This window comes from Pararge aegeria, chromosome 11 (genome assembly GCF_905163445.1).
Source record: "Pararge aegeria chromosome 11, ilParAegt1.1, whole genome shotgun sequence".
In the NCBI taxonomy this organism is placed as follows: Eukaryota; Metazoa; Arthropoda; class Insecta; order Lepidoptera; family Nymphalidae; genus Pararge; species Pararge aegeria.
Window position 1 is genome coordinate 340,675 of NC_053190.1, and position 27,475 is coordinate 368,149.

The following is a 27,475-nucleotide window of genomic DNA, read 5'->3' on the forward strand; positions in this document are numbered from 1 at the left end:
ATTTCCTATACATAGTTAGCAGGCGGGTCACCTGATGGTAAATTGCTTGTAAGGCACTGTCTGGATTCCCCCTGATCAGAAACAAATTGAAGCTAAAATTGGAGCCCAAGGCCCAGAGCCCGGAGCCTGTGTTTCAGAGATCGATCAACGACATCATAGTACTAATGAAAAAAAAATTACTTTTTTATCATTATAGGGTACGCGTCTCCTCTCAGGATGACGAAGGCTTGCCCTTTTTTATACAATGTGCAATCGAATTATGAAATAATGTTGAAGGATGCTTAAATATAGCTTGAAGGAATCACGCTGTGAAAATATTAAATCACAAGAAGCATATTTATTTTTCGATACAAACTAATTCAAAATATTCCAATTGTTTACTCATGGCAATCGAAGATCGAAGACCGACACGCGCATAGTACCTACGCTTCGCATACCTAATAAAGTGACAGGTGTCACGTGGTTTTAATTTTGCACATGATTTCTGATTTCTTGCAATAAAAACGAACGCAGTGGTTTATTCAAAAACTATGAGGTTCTCGGTTGCACAGATAAGTCTTAGAGACATAATGTACCTCTAAAGCCTGTTAAGTATTATTTCGGTTTTCATTTACACGTCGTTTAAAGAAGATCATGAATCATTTAGACTTAAGGATAGTTACAATTTACAATTTGCTAGTTTGATTTATTCGATTTAAGCAGAACTAGGTGAAGAGTTTTATATTAATTAGATAATGTATGATATAAGCAAGTCGAAAGTTTTGTAAGTAAATAAAAATCATTGAAATTAATTAAATAATTTATTGTGTACAGGATTTACTACGCAGTAAACATATAGCTCCGAGTAAAGCGCTCCCCACTGAGGGTCAGTGGTCATGGCGCAACCATCACCCTGCTATATAGGACATACCTTGGAAGCCGGGACAAGGGCGTGCGGGGAAGGCTTTACGTGGAGCTCTACGCCTCGATATGCCTGTTAGTCCGTACGATACTTATGCTTACTATATAACAGTTGTAAATGCGAAAACGTGTGCCTGAGTGTGTGCCACCAATGGGCGGCAGCCGCTGCACCGATCAGCACGAAAGGTACAGAAGAAGCCAGTGATCTTTTAGAAGGGCATACTTTTTATACTGAAAGCCACAGGATGTCTATGGAGTAATACTAAGTTTGATGATCCAATTGTCGCCTCACAGACGGACACAGTCGCGGTCGAGACGCGAGTGTCTCGTACAAGTGGCGACCTGCTTTGAATACGCAGTGCTTAGGAATGGTCTTCGTTGATCGACAGAGTTAATATAACTTTATCCATACAAATAAATAAAAAAATACACAATATTACACTAAACAACTTAAAAATAATCCCTAATGTTACTAAAAAGTACAAAAATAATGTGTGTCTAGACGGGTTTAGAAGTGCGGCCGGGGACGGGCACAATAAGAGTAATTTATTACGCCAACGCCTATGCGAAGTTCATTTTGGCACTGCTAATGCGCTTCGACTCTGCGCCAGTGCGACTTCACCAATTCTGGTTACTACAAACGCTATTCGCGTTTTAATGGGTAAAAAAGCGAATGACTCGTTCCATCAATTTAACACGTTACGTCGGTGTTATTATTGCTCACGCACAAGGATATATTGAGTATGATTGGGTAATTCCTTTTGTTGTGAACATGAAGAACTTCGTGGAATGTTCCTTTCAAAATGTATTTTTTTTAATTGCTAGTTTTATTATAATTTTGGGGCAGTCTTTAACTCGCGTAAAACTATTTTTTCAGGAGTTAAAGATTGTTTTTAAGACAACAGAAAAGAGAAGTCAATAATATGTCCTATTATATGTCCTATAGAGCGATCGGACCCCGCGTCCCGGGCGTGTCAGTGGGGCGTGTCAGTGGGGCGTGTCAGTGGGCGGCGCGGCGGGCGCGGCGCGGCGCGCGTAGCGCAGGCCCAGCTCGTCGGCCACCTGCTCGATGGCGTCGAGGCAGCGGTCCAGCTGGTCGCGCGAGTGCGCCGCCGACAGGCAGAACCTGGGAGTTCAAATTAATCATTATTTTTTGAATTAATAATTTACCATAAAAGTCAGTTTCGTAATATAAAAGACCCCGCATGGTGGAATGATGAAGTCAAAAACGCTGTATCGATCAAAAAGAAACACTTCAAAGTATGGCAAGGTTCTGGGCGGGAGGAAGACCAAAACTAATACATAAGGGTCAACAAAGAGGCTAAACTTAAAGTAGCTCAAAGTATGGCGGAAGAAAACAAAATATTTTATAGCAGGTTGGAAAACGCGCAAAATAATATCGATATTTTCAAAATAGCGAAACAACGAAACGGAGCCACGTTAGATATTAAAATTAATAAATACATTAAAGATGAATTTGGACACCTGCTTACATCCAACTCTAGCATAAATAAGCGATGGTACCAATATTATAGGGAACTACTCCGCGAGGAGTTTCCAAGCCAACCGTTAGAAAAACAGCCTAATACATCTGGACCACTGCAAGCAATCAGTGTGGCGGAAGTCACCCAGGCCATTAAAAGAATGAAGAAAAACAAGGCCACTGGACCCGATAGCGTTCCTGCTGACTTGTGGAAACTGTTGGGTCCCGTAGGAGTACACTGGTTAGCAAAACTCTTTAACCACATACTTCACACCTACGCTACTCCAGACGCTTGGCGGCGAAGTTATATAATACCATTTTATAAAAAACAAGGGAAATCTCAGCGATTGCAGTAATTACAGAGGAGTGAAACTTACATCACACACATTAAAAATTTGGGAGCGAATTCTTCATAATCGTTTGCACCAACTTGTCACCATATCAGAACAACAGCACGGATTTACGCCATCAAAATCTACTACTGACGCAATTCAGACCGTACGGATTATAATGGAAAAGCACCGGTTAAATTGTGAAGACTTGCATCTCGTATTTATAGATCTGGAAAAGGCATTCGACAGAGTACCCTGTAAATTGGTTTGGCATGCCATGCGAGCACAATGCATCCCAGAGCACTGTATTGTCTTAGTGCAAGATATGTATGACCGAGTGACTACACAAGTTAAAAGTATGGCAGGATTGAGTAAGCCCTTTGCAGTTAATGTCGGGGTCCACCAAACATCGACTCTTAGCCCGTTCCTATTTAATTTAGTCATGAACCACCTTACAAAAGATATCCAATCCCCTGTGCCTTGGTGTTCGCTGTACGCAGATGACATTGTACTTATGGATAAGAACCCAAAATAACTACAAGACACCCTTCAGAAGTAGAGGCTTGCTCAACGGCCTACGCATTAGTCGAAGTAAAACAGAGCACCTTGAATGTAATTTTAGCGATAGTCAATCATTCGGTGCGGCAATCAGATGCACAACCACTACCGAAAGTCCAAAAATGTAATTACCTGGGGTCTATATTAACAACAACAGCAACAGTAGACAAAGATGTGACACACAGAGTGAACACCGCATGGCTATAGCATATATATATATATATATATATATATATCGATGACTCGATAAAGTGCGTAATGAATACATCAGAGGCAGTTATAAGGTCCCCCATATAACCGACAAAAAGACGATCACGCCGTGCGAAAAGCCTTGGCACTCCCTGAACATAAAAGAAAAAGAGGACGCCCTGCTTCCACGTGGTGGACGACGGTGGCCGAGGATATTAAAAACGCAAATCTAATTGACGTGACAACCCAAGGCAGAAAGACGAGGAGAGCCGACCCCAAATGACGGGATAAGGCCCGGGCAAAGAAGAAGAAGAATCGGCGGGTGCTCACCGGATGCGCGCCTTGCTGAGCGGCGTGGCGGGGAAGCCCACGCCCACCGTGGCCACGCCGCGCGCCGTGAGCCGCTCCACCGTGGCCGCCATCTTGCTGAACGTGTACACCAGCATGGGCACGACGGGCGAGTCCTCGTGGCCGAACACCAGCACGCCCATGGCGCGCAGGCGGCGCCGGAAGTGGCGCGTGTTGTCGCGCAGCGCCCGCACGCGCGCGCCGCCCGCCGGCGCGGCGAGGGCGCGCATGGCGGCCAGCACCTGCGCGCACACGGCGGGCGCCATGGCGTGCGCGTAGGCGTGCGCGTGGCCGCGCGCGCGCACGCCCGCCACCAGGCGCGCCGAGCCGGCGATGTAGCCGCCCGCGGCGCCGAAGCTCTTGGTGAACGTGCCCATGAGCACGTCCACGTCGGCGGGCGCCACGCCGCAGTGGTCGGGCACCCCGCGGCCGCGCGCGCCCATGGCGCCCACGGAGTGCGCCTCGTCCAGGTACAGCAGCAGGCCGTAGCGCTTCTTCAGCGCCACCAGCGCCGCCAGCGGCACGACGGAGCCCTCCATGCTGTACACGCCCTCCACCACCTGCGGCCGCGAGGGCTTTAGCGCCTACTGGACGCAGTGTTACTAGCTGGGTTCGATCCGAGTCGATTCAAGATAATGATAATAAATAATTTATTGTTCAATAACATAGGCACAAGTAACATTACATCTGCACAATAGGTATAACTAATATTGTTGTTATAATTTACACGGATATACAGAAACCAACTGTCCCTATATATAGGTATAAACCTGTGTTATAGGCGACAGTGTTGTTCTTATAGATATGGCTCGTTTAAAACAAAAAAAAAATTAAAGATATGAATTCGCAGGTAACGCTGGTAATCTTGATTGGTAATCATATTTGTACTAGGTTTCATATTTTGAACGTTTTATACATATCAGTTTGTGTGTGTGTGTACATTACCGAACTAAACTGAAACTTCAAGCAACTGTTCAGTTTCTGCATATGGTTTGTGTGAGCAATTTTTACATTTCTTTCTATTTAGTGGATACATGTTTCATGTATTTTTTTATAAAGTCTAGAGCTGAGGATGTAGAACTGTTTCCCTGACTGTTTACTTCTGTGTGTTTCTGTTCTAAGCATGTCTAATCTTCTGTTTACTTTATTGCGATCATAGCTGAGAGAATTATGTTTGCGTTTTATAACTTGCGATGGGAAGAGGTAACGGACCGAAAGAACTTTGCAATCTTTATATAAATCTATTGTGGGGTATCTATATGGCTTTTTTTATCACTTTTAAAATAGATCTCTGCGCTCTCTCTAACCGTAGCAGTGATGTTTTATTGCTACCTCCCCAGACTGAAATACAATACAGGAGTAATGATTGCACTATTGCATTACCCCATAAAGATTTACTTTCATTAGCTGATGACCTAAGATATTGAAATGCATAGATAAATTTCCTTATTTTGGTAGTTAATTTTGAAGTGTAAGTTCCGTGTCAAATGAATGACCGTGGGGCCTTCCGCACTCTAGGCAGCAGTGGCTCACCACGACGATGCGCTGCCAGCGGCCCTCGGCGATGGCGGCGCGCGCCAGGCGCTCCAGCTGCGGCAGGTCGTTGTGCGGGAACACGCGCACGCGCACGCGCGCCAGGCGCAGGCCCAGGATGAGCGACGCGTGGTTGTTCTCGTCGCTCAGCACCAGCGTGCCCGCGCCCAGCAGCCCCGGGATGCCGAGCGCGTTGGTCGCGAACCCCATGCCGAACACCACCGCGTCCTGGGGAGCGGTGCCCGGTCACATTCATAATGCCCACCTATCGATAGCTCCCTGTTCCAGAATATTTTCACACCACTCGCCCGACTATGCTTTATTACATAACCTAGTATTAAATGGTCAAGAAGTACGTAGTGTATGCGGGTAAGTAATGTTGTACTGGAGTTCCGGCGCTTTTATTATTTGAATGAGGAACATCGAACAGGGCGCGTTCGGGACCTTCGTAGCTTTAATTTAGTTATCGCCATCAACTCATCTCTATGTCATATTTTAAATATAGTAAATGTACGCATCAAAAGTGCCATCTATGAATAAAGAAACGTTTGACTTTGACTAACGTAGGGAGTTACCGAAGCGTCTAGTGTGACCCACCTCTACGCCCAGGAACTTGGCCGTGGTCTCCTCCAGCTCTTTATGGATGGGCGTGGAGCCCAGCTCGGCGCGCGGCGAGGCGAGCGCCAGGCCGTAGCGCCGCGCCGCCGCCTCGGCCGCGTCCGCGCACTCGCCGCTCGGCGACGCGAACCCGAGGTAGTTGTACGAGCCCAGGTTGATGCATCGCTTCTCCGTGCCGGTGAACCTGGAAGATGCGCGCTGGCGATCAAACGCGGGAACGTACGCGACGTCGCACTCAATCCTCTGTTTGGTCGCGACCTGCAACCAAACAGAGGAGAGGCCGCGGCTCCGCGCATACCTGAAGGACCAGTTGTAGTCGTCCGTGGCGCGCTCCTTGAGGGTGACCTCGGCGCCGGGCGTGGAGCAGATGGGGCGGTTGAAGATGTGCCGCACGCGCCGGTACACGTAGCGCGAGTAGAACTGCTCGAACGGGTTGTAGAGCGGCGCGTAACCCTGAAAGCACACCACCGCACATTTTTCAACTCTCCTGCCGCTCGGTACCAAGAGACTGACGCAACTTTTAATGCATCTAAGCTCTGGCATCTTCCTTATAACGATTCTACTGGCAATCTATGTAAAGTCAACATAGATTGCCAGAAGAATCGTTTTAAGGGAAATTACTGTATCGGTACAAATGAAACCCGAATAGATTTTGGTCTAGGAACGGCAGGAGGTCTTTGTCGCAGCGGCGCTCACAGTCAGCAACGCAACAGGCAATTCCACAATCGCTTCAATGGTGTAGGATCGATTGAGATGTGCCCATCAGGATTTAAAGAGCACATGTAGGTATAATAAGCCGCTTGAAGAATTTTCTGTGAACATCATAATATCACAACCTGTCAGGTCATGTTACACTGCCGAGGTAGCGTATCGTATTACAATGACTCGCACAATTCAACATATTTTTGGAAATTCTAAATCGATGAATATTGCGTCAGTCGCATAGCCGGATGTGACGACTGCGAAGCCATACCACGCGCTGCTTGCACACCGATATCAGAGACAATTAAAGAGATTAGACGGACGATAGATTATTTCTGCCGAGTGTAGATAACGCCGTGTGTAGTACCTTGTTTCTGTTTCCGTAGGATTAATTAATTCATCATCTACGTCAGGATTTAAAATTGAAGCAATTATACTAATATTAGAAATGTAACAGTTTGTGGATTGTTTGGATTTGTGTTTGTCATTCAATCACGCGGAACGGTTCAAATGTCATGGCACCGGCACCACTCAAGTAAAAGCAACCCCATATCCATATCCATATCTTACAGCGTTTCATCGCTAAAGTATCTCTAATTACACACTAAGCACAAAACATTATTTAAACTCGAACATCAATCTTTCTGAACTTATGGCACACAACTTAGTTAACTGTAAAGAGATAACTTCTTAAATCTTCACAATACTGTCGGTACTCTGTAGCGGGGAAAGAGTTTCCCGCCATTTTAAATGACCTTCCTTTTTGACTGGGGTTGGTTCGTGACATTTTGATTTCCACAGATTATGAATAATTTTTACCATTCTGAACGAAGATACTTATTTTCTTTAACCAAACGAACACACAAAGGCAGATTTGCTGACACCAGTGAGTACTTAATGCCCATGATCTTATAAAAACAGAAGTCTTGATCGACTAGATCTCGGGAGAAATAGAATTTTCACCAGAATTTTTTGCGGATGGAAAAATGTTGTAAGTTTTTTAATTTTCCAATATACGAAGATGTTTAAAACTATACCTTAAGGTACGACATTCTATCGGTCAGTAGATTTATAAATGGTTGCCAATCCTACTACTGGTACTACCGTTTTCTGGAATTCGGATTAAAGCGCGGTCCGCCGCTTCGAAGATATGCAGAACTGCAACGGCCGATAGCAAATGCCAAGTCCAACATAAATCATGGACGAGAAATAATATAGGTAACATATTTATACAGCGATTGTGAAGTTTTATCGATAAAATTGATTCGGATTGGTTCTAAAATAATTACTGTCAACTGTTAAATGGTTGTAGTGACTATCCGTTTGTTCGGGAAACCATTCTAAAGTGATATGGTTTTTGATGCTTCAATATTAGTCGTGGACGGGTTTTTGTATGCTCCGAATTCTGTGGTCTTTTCAAGGTATTATTTGCATAACTCGGCATGTTTCCATACCTTAACCCAAACATTAATAAAATGTAGTAGCATTGGTGCTGTTCAAGAATTCATTGACCAGAAACGAGGCATTCATCGATATAGGTATAACGGCTAAAAGCAGAAAATCTAAACGTTATGAAAAATCACAAATTGAGTGTTCCTATTTTGTGTGTCTATTTTGTCCGGAGATCTATTCCAAAAAGTTGAAATCTACAAAGCTTAAAGATCTCCGAGATTCTCCAGTTTCAAACTGTCGCTCGCCCAGTGTCGCTGAACCAGCGCCACTCCACGCAATCAACCGATTTGGCCATCGCAACTCGGCCACAGCACCAACATCAGTACTCATTCGTAACGAATTAGTTTCCGAGTATGAAACTACATATTTGTATAACGTTTAGCCGTTTGATAGTAATTGACCCGAATCATTGTTTAACTGCCATTAGCGCGCTAGTAACGAGTAGCCGGCCGTGCGCGTGCGCTCCCCACAGACACCTAACGAACGCACCACAAAAATAATTAGAGATTCTTTCGTTTAAACAACTTCAATAAAGGCGGCTTCAACCGTGAGGATTTTAATATGCTTGTACATTGATTTCTCTGTACTCATGTACACTGTGTTTGTTGAACTTTTTCTTATCCATTGAGTTTGGAATTATTAGATTTTTTCTAATAAACAGAACGTCTATTCGTTGTACCAGGATTTGATGTTGGGGCTGAAAGGTGGATAAAGTATAGCAACCGTGATTAAACAAGCAATCTCGCTTTCCGCTCTAAATTATAGAGTACCTACACTCGAAACTTTTCTCACTCTACATGAGTAAGATAATGCATGTAACCCATTAAAGCTACATTACAAAGAGCCTAATCTCGATACGCATCCACTTTCAGATTCATCATCGAAACCTGTTCACCAGCTGCACTCCTAATATGCTCAAACTGTACTATTGGATGCGGATGAAAATAGATTTTAATACTGCGCCTGAAGAAAAACACAAGGCAATATTCTTATATGTCAGCCACTGAACTTAATATTTATAAAAACTACATATATCTGGGCATGTGTTTTATTATAGACATTCGGAAGTTGATTTTCTTATCCATCTTTCACAAAGCATTTATGAAAGAGGTCCGCTCATGTTTGTTAGGTTCAGCTCATCATGTTTGTTAGGCTGCGATACTTCTTTCGAACTTACGCACTGTTTCGAAATACAAAAGTTATTTATTTCTTCTTTTTGTTTACCATGTTTTAATCACATGATAGCTACTTTATAGGCAGTTTTAAAATTTTAACTATTTCGGTTCGGAAGGATGGCTGGAAAATACGCCGGCAAGTCACTCACTCAACATTTGCTTTTTTATTATAAAATGTAACAATTATATTTTACGTGATCTGAAAGCTGTGTTGACTGCTTCCATATAACTTTGTTGTTAAGAATTTCACCACTGTTTACCTTTCTTTAATATCCTTCCTTTCTTTAATGGTACTTCCTGCCTTAATTTAATCTCATTATTGAAACATTTTTGATATTGTAAAATATTCATACATCAACTGGTAGAATGAACTGGATTCTATTTAATATTATAAAAACTCTATGTACCTACATTCTTGTGAATAAATTATTATTATCCTTAAAGGCACAGCTAGCGTCAAACTTATTTTCCCTAGTGTCTCACCACGCACAGATATCGTGTTTGGGAATTTAATGGCAAGAGGTGCTAAAATCTGCGAAAGTTACCTTTAGTGGCTGTACGCCAGCCAAGTAAGACAGTAAGATCTTGAAGTTTGAATTTGACCGTTTGTAGATCCAAAATCAAAACATGTAAAAGCTATACTAAAACCACACAAAGGATTTCTGTATCTGTGACGCCAATGAGACGCTCATTTCAATAATTTATGTCCGTTTCGTTTACAAACTCAGCTGGGTATTGTCCCACATCAGTTTTTAGTTGTGTATTTAAAACAGTAATGACCGTTTTCACTAAACCACTAATTGCCTTAATGGGAAGCCTAGTGGTTACTGGAGAAAAAAAAGTTTAACGAAATCTTATGTGATGTCGAACGACGTTAGGCGGCGTCTAAAGTTACGACACTGATTCGGCAGATCAAGTTTAGGGGACTCGTAAACTGACACTTGACAGGTTATGAAAATATAAATTTTGTTTTTTTAATAACCATAAATCCATTCGAACAATCACTAAGAGATATAATTTGTGTTGTAAAAGAATTGCGTGTCAGCAACACGGGAGAAACTATCTCGCATCGAAAGGCGTGCAGCCATCGTATGTATAAGAGCAATCATGGCCGACAAACGTCGGTATGCGCTCGTGGCTGACAGTAATGGCCTACAATAATTATGTGTGTATAGCTGGTGGACTTGTCATGTCAGCGGCTCTGGACACCGTGCGTAGACAGAGTTGTATGCTTATCTCAAAATACGGAACTTCGTGAAAAGTTACTGAATGTGGCGGGACTTACTTATACAGAGTTTATTATGGACTTGTTTGATTGAACAAAAGAAAAGGTTATATTAAGGTGCATTAAGATTGTGCGCATCAAATTCTACTTACGTCAAATTCAAATTCAAATATGTTTTATTCATGTAGCTCTTATCACAGGCATTTATGAAGCGTTCATACATATATCATGTGTCCACTAATATAAGGTGATGGTGATAAATACAGCCGTTTACTTGAAACTAAAACAAGTAGGGTTCCAAACGCGCTCTGTACTAACAAGAGCCTACAGCAAACTTAGCCGGGTTTTGATTAGCTCGTCACAATGGACACAGCCGGATTATGGATATAATTACAGCGCGCAGTTGCAAAAGAGTGGTAGAGTCACTACAAACAAACAGACTTCACGGTACAAAAGGCTGATGAAATAGGCCCACTAGAAGTAATAGAATTTTTGGATATTGCGGCTTCTGTAGCCTATTTTGGGCGAAGTGGGCCAGGAATGGCTATCCGTCACCTTAGGCAGTGTGGCCGCAAGTACCATGATATTGATTGTCCCGGCGATGCAGCGCACTCCAGTCGCGGTGACCCAATTCCACACGCAAGGTCGCACGAACAGCCGCTGATGCGGCTGCTGCTGGGCCATGGAGTCGCTCCGTGGATCAAAAATTCTGATTTATCTGAATGCCTAACGCCTCACCAAATCATAATTCATGAAATCTGCAGCCTGGAAGACACCCTGGCCTTTGAATACCTAGAGCCATCCACGCGGTAACATCTTTTTCGTATACGACCCATTCATGGTCCCCAATGTCTGTTATTCACAAGTAAACAAATTTTAAAAAACAGAAATAAGCAATATTTATTATACTGTGGTGTTATTCAGTGATAAGAAAAGCTACCTCCTACTGACTACTGCAAAAAGACGCTGTGCGGCGGCAATCTCAATCACGGTTCCGGTCATTTACTGTAGGTAGGTATAGTGAAAACTTTCGAAACGTATTCTGCTTAATATAAGTTGGTTGACTTATTTTAGTGCTAAAAATAAAAATCGGCCTTGTTAAAAAAGGAAGCATCAATAAGGCATTGATGCTTCCTGTTTATGTAAGGCAAGGATTTGCGGCTTCTTCTTTTTATTTTATTGTAAATTGTAATAGTACGGGTGCAGCAGGTTGCCCACCTGATGGATTCGGATTCGAAACCTTTTCGCAGGGCATGAAAGGAACACGTCGTAACATGCCGCCCTGTGTTCGTAAACCCGAGGTGTAGGTGGTAAGCCTCATGTGCCAGTAATCACACCCGTTAGATCAGAACAGAGCATGCAACAATGCTGCTTAGCGGCAGGAATAATTGGCATTGCAGCACCAATTTTCCGAACTTTTGATTTTCATAGCATACTAGCTTAGTTCTGGCGAGGAAGGGTATCCGCACGCCAAGTGAGGCGTCGGATTGCGATGCACACTCACCTCGCGGTTGCGCTCGGTGGCCACCTTGGGCTTGAAGAGCAGCTGGTTGACGAAGCCCAGGAACATGAGCAGATACAGCCCCAGGTTGGTGAGCGCCGCCGTCAGCAGAGAGCACTTCTCGAACGAGCCCGGGAAGATGTCGTACTGCTCCCACTGCATCCACGGCGCTGGCGCGTCCGCGTTCGCCATTTCCTGCCACACGTTACCATCTTTGTTTATAAGCCCAGCAGAGCGCTGCTTGCAAACTTCTCTGTCTGCTTGTGAAGACCCGTGTAATTCGGCGCTGCCGTTCCGAAGATAAGATCAGACAAAAATACAGACAATAAAAGATTCGTGTAGGTTACGTGCCTTAAATTAATATGCTTAAACAAATCTTTTTTTTTTTTTTTTTTTTTTTATATACCTACTCACACTTGTATTATGCCATTTATAGAAAAAAGCGATTTTTTTATGTTCAACGCAAGTAATATCATGTTCCCCCCTGTTGTATTCCTACGTTGCCGTCGTGGGGGGGCTTGTGTGTTTCGGTGATCTTTGAAGCTAAGCCGGTAGAGCCACTCATGCCGGATTGGTTCAGAGGGAGATTCCAGACTAAGAGGGATATATGGCGGAGTCCAGCTTGGGCTGCCATGTGGGGCGGGGTTTTCAAGATTGGAATGCCCTGCTGCTCTCTACGCGTCCCTCTGACTTGGCAGAGGGCGTAGTGGATGAGCATGAGGATCCTCTGGAGGAGAGGAGTTCTGAGGCAAGTTCGGCGTGCACTTGCCCTGCCTCCGAGCAGACAGCGCGGGAACCAGTCCTTCGCTGTCTTTGCCACAAAATCGTAATCCCTGTAGGAGTGTCTGTCTTAGAGCTGGCACTGGGACCGAGGGTCTTGGTTTAACTGCCTGGACTGTGAGGAATAAACCTCTATAAAAAAAAAATATCCGAAACTCAAGTTTTGGTGCGCGACGAGGGGATGAATGGCTGACGGATTTTGCTTTTCACCTCAGAGAGGCTTCAGTCACTAGCGCACCCCCAGCCAAGGTACCTGTGGACCCCTTGGTTGGGTAATAAATGTACACTTTCCTTAGGTAATCGGCTCTGCCTGGGTGGACATCAATACCGTTATACTCGTGGGATTTATAATGGATAATTTGAATTTAAAAATCACATTGATGGAGGAGGAGGAGAAGAAGAAGAAGTTGGACGCGGTGTCTAATTTGGGTGCTGCGCCGAGTATTATGAGTGTGGAAAGCATGATAATTGCTAGACGTAAAAGGCCGTTAAGAGAGGATCGCTCGGAGCCCGACTCGGCTTCAAGTGACGAGGCGATGCCGGCCTCAAAAGTTGGTGCCGCAAGACGCGGACGAGGTAGGCCACCTACAAGCGGTAAATATGTTGGCCTAGCAAAGGCCAAAAGAGAGCTAGCAGCAGCCGAACACTCTGCTGAGCAGGCGGAAAAAGAGGCCGCAGAAACAGAAGTAGCAGAAGAGAGGGAGCTTGCTACCCTGACAAAAAGAGTAGATAATGGACCGGTCACCCGCCTGTCAGCGTTGTCTTCGGTGGCCTCAGAAGACGCGGAGGTGGATATGGAAAGCCTGACGGCAACTGACCTAAATTTAAGAGTTCAGTCTGCTGTTAATCTTATTAAGCGTGTGGCAAAAGTCTCCAAGGGCCTTAATGGCACGTGCAAAAAGGCGCTTAAAGAAGCAGTGGATTCAATGGAAGAGGCGGCAGAGGTTCTAATGAAGCGTACCTCGTCGGAGGAAGTCGCACGTCTACAAGTGGAAAATTCCAAGCTTGTAGCAGAAATGGCGGAGCTCCAAAAAGAGCAGGAAAAGATGCGGGCCGATCTGTTGAAACTTGGGCAGGAAAAACGGCATGGAAGGGCCTCTTCAGAGCCAAAACAGCCTGAAGCAGAATCAGAGCAGTTTCGACTGCTCTTAAAGGAGGTGTCAAGTCTTTCTACCCGCTTTTCGGTTATTGAGGGGAGAGTACTGCGCCCACCACTAACTGCGGATCGAAATAGGGTTGCAGGATTAGTGGCACCTTCGTTTGTAGATTTGGTCGGCGACCCCAAAACAACAACGCTGTCCAGTCAGAAGGCTCCCCCGAGCTGCAAGGAAGCTACCACCTCCACCAAGGGAAAGGGCAAAGGGAAAGGTAAGGCTACTGCTGCCCCAACCATATCTGCTAATGTTGCGGCGCAAGAAAGCGCAGGCGCTTCTGCACCTGTGGATGGCCAATGGCAAACAGCTGGAGCAAAAAAGGTGGTCAAAAAGAAAAAGAAAAAGGCTAGTAAAGCGGCAAAAACAGCAGCCGAAAAAGAGGTCAAGCAGCAGGTGCGGCTCCGTACCCCTCGCTCTGCGGCTGTAGTTATAATGCTGCAACCCGAAGCCAAAGAGAAGGGCTTCACTTATGCCGAAGCTCTTGCTAAGGCAAAGGCCGAAATAAACCTCAGTGAACTCGGCATTGCGGGCATCCGATGTAAGACGACAGTAACTGGTGCCCGCATGCTAGAAGTTGCAGGTGCCACTAGTGGCCCTCAAGCCGATGCTCTTGCTGAGAAGATGAGAGCGTCCTTACAATCCGTGGGAGTGAAGGTCTCGAGACCCACAAAAAACGCTGAGTTACGCATCGTGGGTCTTGACGACTCGGTTAAGGTTGAAGAGTTGGTTGCTGCCGTGGCAAGGGTTGGAGACTGTTCCCCAGCCCAAGTAAAGTCAAGCCCAATAAACACAGGCTTTACTGGTCTGGGGACTGCTGTTATTAGCTGTCCTGTTGCTGCGGCTAAAAAACTTGTTGAGGGTGGTCGGATTTTAGTAGGATGGGTGTCAGCGCAGGTCAAAGTTCTGCAGCCTAAATCCTTGAGGTGCTACCGATGCCTCATGGAAGGGCATGTCAGTGTCCACTGCACCTCGAAGGTTGACCGTAGTCAACTCTGCTTCCGATGCGGTCAGCCTGGGCATAAGGCCGGATCATGTGAGGCCACACCACACTGCGTTTTGTGTGCGGATGTGGGCAAGCCGACGGAGCACCGAATGGGCACCAAGACCTGTGCCGCACCTATACAAAAAAGTAATGCCAAGTCAGGTAGAAAAGGAGCCAAAGCTTCCATCCAGATGCAGCAGGGCCGAGACGTTGAGGAGGAGGGGAGTATGGACTGTCATTAATGGCTCCACATCTTCACTTCCTACAAGCGAACATTAACCATTGTGCAAGAGCTCAGGACTTGCTCCTTCAGAGCATGGCGCAATGGTCAATCAACGTTGCAGCGGTTGCTGAGCCGTACTTTGTTCCTCCGAGTGACAACTGGGTGGACGATTTGTCTGGCTCAGTGGCTCTTATATTAAGGGCTGCTACAGAATCACCGTCTTTCGAATGCATTATACGGGGACGCGGATTCGTAGTAGCAAAAACAGGTAAAGTGGTGGTTGCAGGAGTATACGTCTCACCAAACAGTCCCCTGGCTGACTTTGAGTCTTTACTTGGGAATCTTGGAATCGTTGTCAGTCGAATTCACCCTCGTCCTGTGTTTGTCCTCGGCGACTTTAATGCTAAGTCTGCGGCTTGGGGTTCCTCGATAACGAATGCGCGAGGAAGAATACTGGAAGAGTGGGCGATAGAGCAAGGCCTAGTCGTCCTCAATCAGGGTTCGGTTCACACGTGCGTGCGTCAGATGGGAGGGTCGATAGTGGATGTTTCATTTGCTAGCACAGCTGTTTCACGGCGTGTGCGAGAGTGGCGCGTGATGGCTGAGGTGGAGACATTATCGGATCACCGATATATTAGGTTCGTTCTCTCACCCTTAGCGTCAGACGGTCAGGTACGTGGCCTAGGTGACGGCCCACGTTGGGCATTAAAGCGTCTCAATAAGGAGGCACTCCTGGAAGCTTCTATCGTGCAGGCCTGGGCCTCTGTACCGATTAGGCCTCTAGACGTAAATGAGGAGGCAGAGTGGTTCCGAGAGGCGCTGTCGCAAATTTGCGATGCGGCGATGCCACGTGTCCTGCAACGCCCTGCAAGACGTCAGGTGTACTGGTGGTCGCAAACAATTGAGCACTTGCGTTCTGCTTGCGTATTGGCGAGACGCCAGTACGCCAGGCACCGTAGGAGACGTCGCCGTAATCAGAATAGTGCGGCTATAGAGGCGGAACGGTATGAGACATACAGAGTGACAAAGCGGGCCCTTCAGACGGCCATAAAATCAGCCAAAGTCCAGGCCTACGAGGAGCTATTGAAGACCCTCGACGTTGATCCATGGGGGCGCCCTTATCGGCTGGTAAATGGCAAACTTCGACCTTGGGCCCCTCCTATTACCCAGAGTCTAGATCCACAACTGTTGGAGGATGTGGTGTGTTCCTTGTTTCCGTCTAGATTGGAACACACCCCGCCACCGATGGCTCCGCATTCCGGACTGCCCGACGCGGATGATGACGACATTCCCGAGGTGACCCGGTTTGATTTGAGAGTGGCGTTGCGACGGCTGCAGGCTAAAAACACGGCCCCGGGGCCAGATGGAATACCTGGCCGTGCCCTGGTCCTGGCTATAAAAGCTCTTGAGCCACGATTGTTAGGGCTCTTTTGTGCTTGTCTGGAGCGGGGCCAATTTCCACTTCTTTGGAAAACAGGGAAACTAGTCTTGCTCAAGAAGGTGGGGCGCCCGGTTGGTTCTGCATCCGCCTACCGTCCCATTGTGCTATTAGATGAGGTCGGTAAACTTTTGGAGAGAATCATCTCAGAACGCCTCGTCAAGCACTTAGAAAGGGTGGGGCCAGATCTAGCGGACAATCAGTTTGGTTTCCGAAGAGGTCGCTCTACAGTAGAGGCAATAATGCGCGTAAAAGCCATGACGGAGGAAGCATTTCACCGGGGTGAAGTCGTCTTGGCGGTGTCACTTGACATCGCCAATGCCTTTAACACCTTGCCCTGGAGTTGTATTAGGGATGCACTCGTTTATCATCGGGTGCCGAACTACCTCCGCCACGTGATTGAGGCCTATTTGGCGGATAGGGCCGTCATATACCCGTGTCAGCAGGGATGGGGTAGACGCGAGTCTTCGTGCGGTGTTCCACAGGGGTCTGTGTTGGGACCACTCTTGTGGAACATCGGTTACGACTGGGTGCTGCGTGGTTTGCTTCTTCCTGGTGTCGGCGTTACATGTTACGCTGACGACACATTGGTAACAGCTTGTAGAGAATCGTACCCCCAGGCAATTATGTTGGCTACTGCTGGAGTTGCACAAGTTGTAGGCAGGATCCGGAGGCTGGGTCTAGAAGTGGCGCTTAATAAGTGTGAGGTTATGTTTTTCTACGGACCTCGACGCGCACCACCTTCAGGATCCCACATTATTATTGATGGCGTTCGCATCGGTGTCGAGTCAAAGATGAAATACTTGGGACTCGTCCTCGACAGCCGATGGGACTTTAGGCAGCATTTTAGTAGGTTGGTTCCTAAATTGATGGGGGCTGCGGGTGCGCTTGCTCGTCTGTTGCCCAATCTTGGTGGTCCAAATGACTCATGTCGAAAGCTCTACATGGGAGTCGTGCGTTCAATGGCTCTATATGGAGCACCAGTGTGGGCTGATACCCTGAAGGCCAGCAACGTCGCAATATTGCGTAGACCGCAGAGAGCGATGGCCGTCAGGGTAATAAGAGGATATCGCACGATTTCTTTTGAGGTGGCGAGCCTCCTAGCCGGATCTGCACCTTGGGATCTCGAAGCTAAAACCCTCGCCTCAATACATCAGTGGAAAATGGAGGCGCGAAGAAGGGGCGAGGAACCGATGCTGCGGGTATACACGCAGCGTCGTTTCGAGCTCCGTCAGATCCTAATGGCGGAATGGAAGGGACGCCTGGAAAATCCCAGCGCAGGGCATGCCACTATAGCGGCGATAAGGCCCGTTATGGAGGATTGGCTAGGGCGCCACCATGGTGCCCTATCATTTCGGCTGACGCAGATACTAACCGGACACGGTTGCTTTGGTAAGTATTTGTGTCGCATAGGTCGGGAGCAATCGCCCGGTTGCCACCATTGCGATGACTGCCTCGAGGACACGGCGCAGCACACCTTAGAGGTGTGTCCAGCTTGGGCAGGGCAGCGCCGTGCCCTCGAAAATACGGCAGCTGGTGACCTTTCGCTTCCAACTATAGTTCAAACTATATTACGGAGCGAGTCAGCGTGGAATACTGCTGCCTCTTTTTGCGAGGAGGTGATGTCCGCAAAGGAGGCGGCGGAGCGAGACAGAGAAAGAACATCAACACTCCCCTCTCGCAGGAGACGAACCGGGCGCCGGAGAGCAACCAATGACCTCCGGCCTCCATGAGTTGTAGGCGCGCGGGTGGCGAATTAAAGGGGAAGTTTGCCACCCAAATAATGACAGGCCTAAGAAGGTGGCGTGCCGTGTAGTGTACGCCTCTCTGGAGGATTTGGCAGCGATCAGGCCAGTGATGATAGGACCCGCCACGCACTGGGGGGTCAAAACCTTGGCGAGAGTGCGGTGAATACGCAAGTGAACCCCGTGCTCTCACTTATAGGGCTATCGAGGGACACACAGAGTTTTTAGTGGGTGCAAGTCCCACATAACTACTCCGTTTCCCCAATGGAGTGGTATGCGTCAGGCATTTTCTCTGTATAAAAAAAAAAAAAAAAAAAAAGTAATATCATGTAGAACGGATTTTTTACTGCCGTGGGATACGTACTTCTAGTGTTACGACAATTTTAATAAAAACGTTAATCTACTGATAAAACTCTATATTAATGGTCTATAAATCTGAATAATATGTTTAGCTGTTCAGTTTAAATCACGAACAGTAGTACTGTGTGAAATTATAAAAAATTGCCGGCCTTGATTTGATATTATACCTAATTACGATAGAACTAATAATAATTTGACTGAACAAAAATTAATCAGACACCCATTTAACCATTTAATAGCCACTCGCAAGCCATATTCAAAACCGACTCAACAGCGACTCGGCTCAAATTAAATCAAAGGAATCGTGCGATAACGACATAAAGTAACGTTTGAAGACTAGACGCGTGGGCTACGCGTGGTACATTCGCGGAATATCACTGGCAATCAATCTGAGAGGTTTTTACGTCTACGAATACAAAAAGCTGAAGAGTTTGTTTCCGGTTGTTTGTTCGTTTGCTTGAACGCACTTATCTCAGGAACTACAAGTCCGGTTTGAGAAATTCGTTCAGTATTAAATAGCTAATTTATCAAAGATTTTTAAAGCTGAAACCCACGTACACTAAATTCTCTAAAGTGGGTCATTTTTCAAGTGTAATTCTAATTTTTATTTTTATAATTATTAGCAATCACGTATTCATTTATATAATAAGTAAAACAACTACTGTAATTAGCACTGAAAAGCGCAGCGGGCGGCGCGGTTGTCAGTTCAGTCGGATGCTGGAGCAAACTGAAAATCAGCGCTGAGCCAATGCACAGCATAGTGCTGAGTTTGCGGCCAGTTGCCATATTTAATGTTAACTATTACAGTGTAATATTGTATTTAGTGACTATATTTAACATATCAATTAAGCATGGCAATAAATTTATTTGTTTATTATTATTATTATTATTAAATTATGTCTACTATCTTTAATTCTAATTGGCATAGGATGGAAAATAAGACGGAACATAAAATAAAACTTAAAATGAAAAAAGTTAAATATAGGGCAATATGTGTGTAATGAAACAGCCGCGTCAAAATCGGTTGGTAGTACTTTAGGGCAATAGTAAAAAAGCAACAGTTAGCTTAGAAGTGGGTGTACAAAACTGAATTAGTACCTTTCCTACCTTATAAACTGAATGCTGCAAATCAACTGCTCGGTCCGTGGTACACAAGTAACTGAGGGTTTACAATAATTCTATAATCTCAAATAATGACGCTGCGGGAAAATCTGTGCAACGTTCGACAGGGTAACGTTTCGGAAGTGGCAAAGTAGGTGGCAGTGGTTAGTAGGTAGTATTTTGAGTAAATAACAGGTTAGAAAATTAAAAACGCACGTTACTAACAAAAGTAAAAGGTAAAATTGAAAAAGTAAAAAATAAATTATTCTAACGAGAATATATTTAACTTAATCTGACTGTTTGAAGAGGTTGAAAATCAAATTCAATGGCCTGGGCATCTGTACAAAAATCAAGCCTGCAATTACAAGATTACATTTTTTTAGTTTTTCGAAAGGTAAAATTTTTAAACCGTGCGCCCTGAATTTGTGGGGGAGGGGTCGGGGGGTGGTTGGGGAGTGCCACCCAATATAGTCACTTAATACAAGGGTACCAATGGAGTACCATTGGTACCCTTTTTTTTGGAGGAAATGTCTAGTTTTTGTAAAAAGAAATATAAATATAACTCATACAATTTACGGTTATCTTTTACTACAATATACTACTATAGACTATAGGGAACGCCCCGCTCCGCTCTGCTCAATAATGGCGAGTGGTTCAATAATGTTCTAACCTAACCTAGTTTTTTAAATGCATTTTGACCTATATGGTAATTATTATCCAGTGACATATACCTTTTTGACAGGCTATAGGGAACGCCTCTGTCCGCTCCGCTCGGCTCTGAGTGGCTCTATAACTTTCTACCTAACCTAACCTAGTTTTTTAAATGCATTTACACAAACGTATGAATTAATTATTAATATCGCGCGTATGCGGGGTAATTAGAGCTCTGGATACGACAGTGACTCTTAACTTTTATTTAAACTTGCGTTTTTAAAACAAAAATAACTGAGGTTATTTTGGTTGAATGTTGATTTTCACAAAAACTGCGCCTTTCCACAGTAAAAGAAAAGCAGTTTGCTATGAAAAGTTACTACCTTTCTATCGATACGACACCTCAAAACAATAAAATTCAGTTTTGCAAACCTTTTACGATATTATTGAATTTCATTATCAAAATTTTCATTTTCGATTTTTACAAGAACTACTCATTTACTACGAAAAAGAAAAGAAAAGTTCGAAAAAGTGACTTTCCTCTATCGAATGCACATCTCATTTTAATGAAATTCGTGGCGCACGATATAAAAACCAACCCTTCAATCGGCCGTAGAATGCTATAAATAAACAACTTGACTTTAACAAAATCGTAGAAAATCAAATTGTGTTTGATTTTATACCGCTAACTCAGGCTGAAATATCACCCGGTGTATAATTTTATATAACTAGAGAAGGATAAAGTCAAGGAAGACGGTTGGGAGTTACACCGGGAAAACAAACAACATGGCTTGTGACTCAATAAGGACAATACACACTTTACCCAGATTATAATGATACTATTACGTAAACAAGCTGCACTTATTTTTAGAGTCCCTCAGCACGTTCACTGCTCTGTGAACCATATATATATAGATATATGTAATATCAATTATGCTAGTTTTTAGTCGCTATGTAAAATTTGTAAGTAAATAAATTCAATTCAACAAAATTAAGCTCTAATTATATATTATAATTTATAATAAACCATTTCTTTAAATTATAACACTAACAAAAGGCCATTTTTTGACAATCACCTTTGTGGATCTTCCAAGTATAGGTGACATGTAATAGCAAACAATGAGATCTGAGGCGCAGAAGTCTCACTATGACTGTGTGTTCCAACCTTGGTAACATTTGAAATAGAAAATGATTAACAAAACACTGCACATATATTTTGTTTATTTTATTGCTGCACAATAAAACTACACCAGTTTTATTGCTGCACACTGTTTTGTTGTTCGCAGTTATCTTTATATTCCATTTTCTTTGAAAGTACATAATTTACTGAATGAAAATTCAAGAAAACTTACTTTAACTGACTATTCGTCTATATAGACACCCTCTCTTGGTACGTTTTTGCGTTCGTGTCTGTCTGTCTGTAACTGGGCCGAGCATCACGATGAAATTACAGAATGTTCACACTATTCGAGGTCATACAACGAGGTAGGCAAGGTATTTTTATCCCTGCAAAATATTTGATGATTTTACACCATAACTCCGTCAAATGTTTACCGATTTTATTCTTTATTTTGGTACTGAATATTATATGTTTAGTAATTTCAAGATCTGATGAATATGATTGGAGATGGAGGACGGAACTCCTCCGCAGACAGCAGCAAACCCCTCGCTTAACAATAATGAATGTACGGATAGAGTTGCTACATCTAGAGTTGCTTTCTTGGTTAACCATACGATCCTACGAGCAATGCGATTTCGATTCTGCTTTTACGATTACTATTCCTTTTCAGTGATAGTAAGTAATGAAGTAGTAGTAGTAGCTAAGACTAATTGAAAGGTTATTTTTAAAAACTACACTTATAAATTAATAAACTTCACTACACAACTTAAATATCTTTAGAACTGCACCTTAATTGTATGCCACAAATCTCCCAAATAAACCGTTCCTACGGGATGGCGAAATTCCCTTAGGATCTGTCAAATATTAACCGTATTTAAGAATCCTTTTTAAAAGTTAACTAACAATTAACGATTTCGACTCTTCCTTTAAGTTTTACTATTCTTTGTCAATGATGGGATTTGAAACTGACGGATGCTGAATTTTCGTTAAAACAACCATAGTCAGGCTATCCCTGAGTCAACGATATATGGGGTGCTGCTACAAGGCACACATTATTTGCAGTAATTTGTTGGAATGCATAATGAAGTAGGTCCCTTGGACCCACTATCTTTGTTATCTGTACTTAATCTATACTTATAATAAAACTAACTGTAAGATTTCTGTACATTTAATAGATTTTTTTTAAATTTTGACCGGGGGATGCTTTATAATCGAAACTGAGTCCAAAAAGGATTTTAAATTTTTGTCTGTCTGTCTATCCGGGCATCACGTGGTATAGTGGTAGCAGACATGCGTACCATCCTACTTTTATAAATGCGAAAGTTTGTGATATTGAATAGATGTATGGATGGATAGATGTTTGTATGGATGGATAGATGGACGGATGTTTGATACGCTTTAACGCCATAACGAATGAACCGATTTGGCTAAAATTTCACAGAGATACCTACAATATAGTCTGGAATAGCTCATAGGCTTCGTTTTATCCCGGAAAAGCAAACAGCTTCTACAGGATAGCATCGCTATTTTTTCCGCATTTGTCTTTCAAAATCCGATAAACGGAGTTTTAGATTGACGTGGTTTTTTGGATAGGCATAATTGAAATAAAATAAAGCTTTTACATTTTGTTTGGTTAAACGCGCTTATCTCAGAAAAAGCTGTTTCGATTTTATTTCATTTTTTGAATTTTTAGTAACAATTATGACTATACCAGCTGTTGCCCGCAACTTCGTTTGGGTTTGTTTTGTTTTTCAAAAGACATGTGGCATTCAATTTAGGTGTAATTCTACTGAAAATTTTAAGTTGTGTATAAAAAAAATTCTATTCACATAATAAACAATATCTAAAAAGAACTGTCTAATCAATCTCAGCTCCTCCTATCACTTACAAAGAAATATCGTTAAAGTAAAAATCGAAATCGCAATTTTAGTTGATTCATACGCTAAAGGTAACGAAGAACATTTCTGACAACTTTTATTTAGTCCTAGCGCTGAGGGCGTCATAAATGTGGCAGCACTTCATGTATTAAGGATACCTAAGACTTAGGCAGCAAACCCGTCATGGGTTTGCTGCTGTCCGCTGAGGAGTTCTGTCCTCTATCTCCAATCACATTCATCAGGTCTACACGAAATTTTGTCAAAATTAAACAGACATTATAACCTCTAAAGTACAAAAGTAGTTATTTAAATCGGTTATCATTTGACGGCGTTATGGTGTAAAATCATCAAACACTTTCGTCCATTCTCCCAAAAGAACTGAGCTTAATTTCGGGATAAAAAGCTTCCTATATTACTTCTAATACCTTCAGGAATATGTGTCCAAAGTTTCATGATGATCGGATTAAGTAATTTTGGCGTGAAAGCGTAACAAACAAACTTACATTCGAATTTATAATATTAGTAGGGATAGGGATAGGGAAGTAGGGATAGGGATTACATCACGCTACGACCAATGCCTACTATCATTACTGAGAAATGTTGCAAGAACTGCAAAAAATATCCTTTTATGCGTGAACGGTAAACGTTACGCCAAACGACGGAAGTATATAGTAAGTATATCGGAATTGTTATTTCTTTAAAGTTCTATTAAACAGTCCGCGACAACATACGACTATTTTTTAAGTCGACTTATTCGCGGACGAAGTCGCGCGGGTTCGCTAGTATCATATAGTATAGTATAGTAGGTCAATTTAACGAATTCCAACAATGAAAATTAAGCTCAATTGCTATAATCTACGAAAATCCTTGTGTTGCAATCTATAATTTCCAATCTTTAAAATGAGAAGTTGCGAACATAATATATTAATATGTTAAAAATTCAATTTTAATTAGGACAAATGAAATAGGAACACAATGGCACCTTAATTAACGGTTTATGTACATTGAATAATAGATGACAAAGAATAATAAAATATATCGGTCAATTCAATATTTAAGTTTTTTATTTAGATTGTTTTCTGCTTATGTTTATATATATCTATAGACAATAATAGAACAATTAGATTCTTAGTTTTTCAACTAATTATAAATGTCCAGGTTTGAGTATGACTTGTGCACACAGGATTAAAGAATATTTAATTTTATGACTGTGAAAACACTGCACCAAATATAAATAATAATAAATATACTATGACAATACACACATCGCCACCTAGCCCCAAAGTAACCGTAGCTTGTGTTATGGGTACTAAGATAGCTGTTGAATATTTTTATGAATATAATACATATAAATAATTATAATATGCAGATAAATACCCAGACACTGAAAAACAATCATGTTCATCACACAAACATTTTCCAGTTGTGGGAATCGAACCGACGGCCTAGGACTCAGAAAGCAGCGTCGCTGCCCACTGCGCCAGTCGGCCGTCAATATAAGTATAGGATGCCAGATGATTTCTTAAAAACTAGGTATGTTTATTGCACACTTTTCTAAACAAGGGTCCAAAGTCCAATATAGGCCAATCTTTAATAAGAAGGTATTTTTCATTTTGACTACTTGAATAACATACATTAAGTATGTACATACAGTGTTGCTGTATCTGGAATAGAACATAGTTTTTTTGTATACCAGAAAACTTATGGTCCTATGGTATGTTGAACTTGTTTATTTTTTCATAGAGCAAGCAATCATAATGTTTTTTATATAGTGTAAGTATAGAGGTCAGGGAATAATAATAATAAAAGGTGTAAACTTTTATTTGTATACCTGCCTGTGTACAAATAAAAGTTTCCATCTGAACATAGTTGCAGACTGCTATTAGTTACAATATATAATTCATGCTCTTGGCTATCTTAAACTTAAGGTTTATTTCAATTTAGTCATAATCATAATCACTTAGTTGCAACAAAACATGTGAAATTATAGATCTTACATAAAGGCATGTAAATTTCAATTAAAAAAAAAAAAATTTAATTAAAACATTCAGATTTGGATTACGTCAAATATATAAATTAATTAAATTACAACGTCAATTTTATGTTCCTTGCTAAATAATTATTTTAAATTTAATTTAGGCCTTAAGTATTAGCAAAGTACACATGTATGGAATAATAACATTTTTCAATAAGGTAATTTATTGTTAATCTTAGGTTGCATATTATATTATATACTTTTGCCAAAGTGAAGATGAATGTTTTGAAAAACAAATTTTATATCACCTTGAACTCTCAGAGAATCTAAAAAGATTTCCATTTAATTTGATGAATACAACAACTTCATAAATGTACAGGCATGCACTAGTCAATATTTTTAATTTTTGGAAGTGAGTGGTTTTCATGTATGTTGGTTTTAGGTGACAAATAGCACATATACATTTTTTTCTGTGATTTTAAATACTCTGTCGGTTGCATTTCGCTTTTTGACAGCCGGTTGAAACAGTAGGCCGCCGCCTACTGTATCAACCGGCTGTCAAAAAGCGAATTGAACCCACAGCCTTGGACTCAAAAGCAGGGTCGCTACCCTGCTTTTTGAGTCCAAGGCTGTGGGTTCGATTCTCACAACTGGAAAATGTTTGTGTGATGAACATGAATGTTTTTCAATGTCTGTCTGTATAAGTATTTGTGCACATTTTCCATAAAAATATTCATCAGCTATCTTCATGGGGCTAGGTGGCAATGTGGGTATTGTCTTAGTATCTGTATTTATTTTATTTATAAACTGATTAGTCAATCTAAAATATAAAATAACATTTACTTAGAATAAAACTTCTTTCAGAATATATAAGTATTAATAAACAGTTGCAGAACAGTATTTGACAACAGCTTGGAGTAGTGGGCAGAGACCCTGTTTAAGAGCCCAAGGCAGTAGGTGTGATTCCTACTACTTTAAAATGATTATGTGATGAACAAGAATATTTTTCATTTATTCATTACTTTGCTTTGTTTTTTGTAGTAAAATTTTCCCAGATAAACCAAATTTTCTATGCAATTATTAGAACAAGGCCTGTTAGAATTTAGATCCAAATGTGGTTGTGTGATCTTGGGACGGACATAAATTAATCTTTACGAATTTAGACTTAAAAATAAATCCTTGTTGGCCCTTGTACTGGTTCTCTTAAATAAATTAGGAAATTTTACAAGTAATTGCTGGACTTGACGGTGATTCCGCATGCCTATTTTGCGATAAATCATACGATATTGCTGTGGCCTTGATCACCCCTTTGGCTTGTTGATTTATTATTTTTGATTGCTGCCGTGCCCTGCCCAGTGCCCCGGCACCGGCACGGGTACAATATCAGAGTTCTACTGCCAATGGGCGTGCCTTACCAGGTCCTGACCTGGTAAGCACAAGAGCTGTCATCGGCGATGTTTCAAAACCGCTAGAGAAAATAAAATAAAGACTAACTTACGTGTACTCCATTACTAACAAGTTTTGGTTTTACGTGGCCGTTTTGGCTATGGTGCACTTTTCCATTAACACTGTTCTCCTTTTTCCCATTGCATACAGGGTTTTTTAATGTTCGATTTGATTCATTTAAATTATCGTAACCAGCCACTTTAACAGCCGCCATCCTCCGCTGAGAATCTGACACTGACGCAGTGACGTCTGAATTATTTCTTGACATTGACTTGTTGACTGACAATTCGGAAATTTTAATAATTTTGCTACAAATAATCAAAAAATTTCTATGGGTATGCACTGTATTGATTCATATTTATAAATTCATAGCATTTGTAAGCGCTGCGGCGCGGTACACTGTAATTGCCTGGAAAGTTTACACAACTGTTTTATCGACATTTTCTGTCATGTGTTAAGTGAATGCAAAACTTGAAGTTTGACGAAAACGTTTAGGACCATGCAACTACCGATTTATAAAGAAAGAACATATTACAGAAAAAAGCCTAGTTCCACAAATTATTTTCTTTACAATATAAATTGTGTAGCAAGTTTGATGTAGAATAAA

General features: G+C 42.5%; 1 protein-coding gene across 3 annotated transcripts; it reads right to left on the reverse strand.

The window, feature by feature from the left end:
• Window positions 1-786: 786 nt before the first annotated feature.
• Window positions 787-27,301, reverse strand: LOC120627281 (serine palmitoyltransferase 2). Of its 3 annotated transcripts, none has more exons than XM_039895221.1 (7): window positions 26,921-27,296; window positions 12,020-12,211; window positions 6,260-6,414; window positions 5,941-6,145; window positions 5,344-5,571; window positions 3,793-4,370; window positions 787-2,026 (listed from the first exon to the last, which is right to left on the reverse strand). In XM_039895221.1, exons 1-7 carry the CDS (start codon window positions 27,134-27,136, stop codon window positions 1,888-1,890), a joined length of 1,713 nt encoding a protein of 570 aa, XP_039751155.1. In that variant the 5' UTR covers window positions 27,137-27,296; the 3' UTR covers window positions 787-1,887. The 3 variants fall into 3 exon arrangements, with proteins under 3 accessions (XP_039751155.1, XP_039751158.1, XP_039751157.1); XM_039895224.1 differs by lacking the exon at window positions 26,921-27,296 and adding an exon at window positions 19,806-19,943; XM_039895223.1 differs by lacking the exon at window positions 12,020-12,211 and having other exon boundaries at window positions 26,921-27,301.
• Window positions 27,302-27,475: the final 174 nt, after the last annotated feature.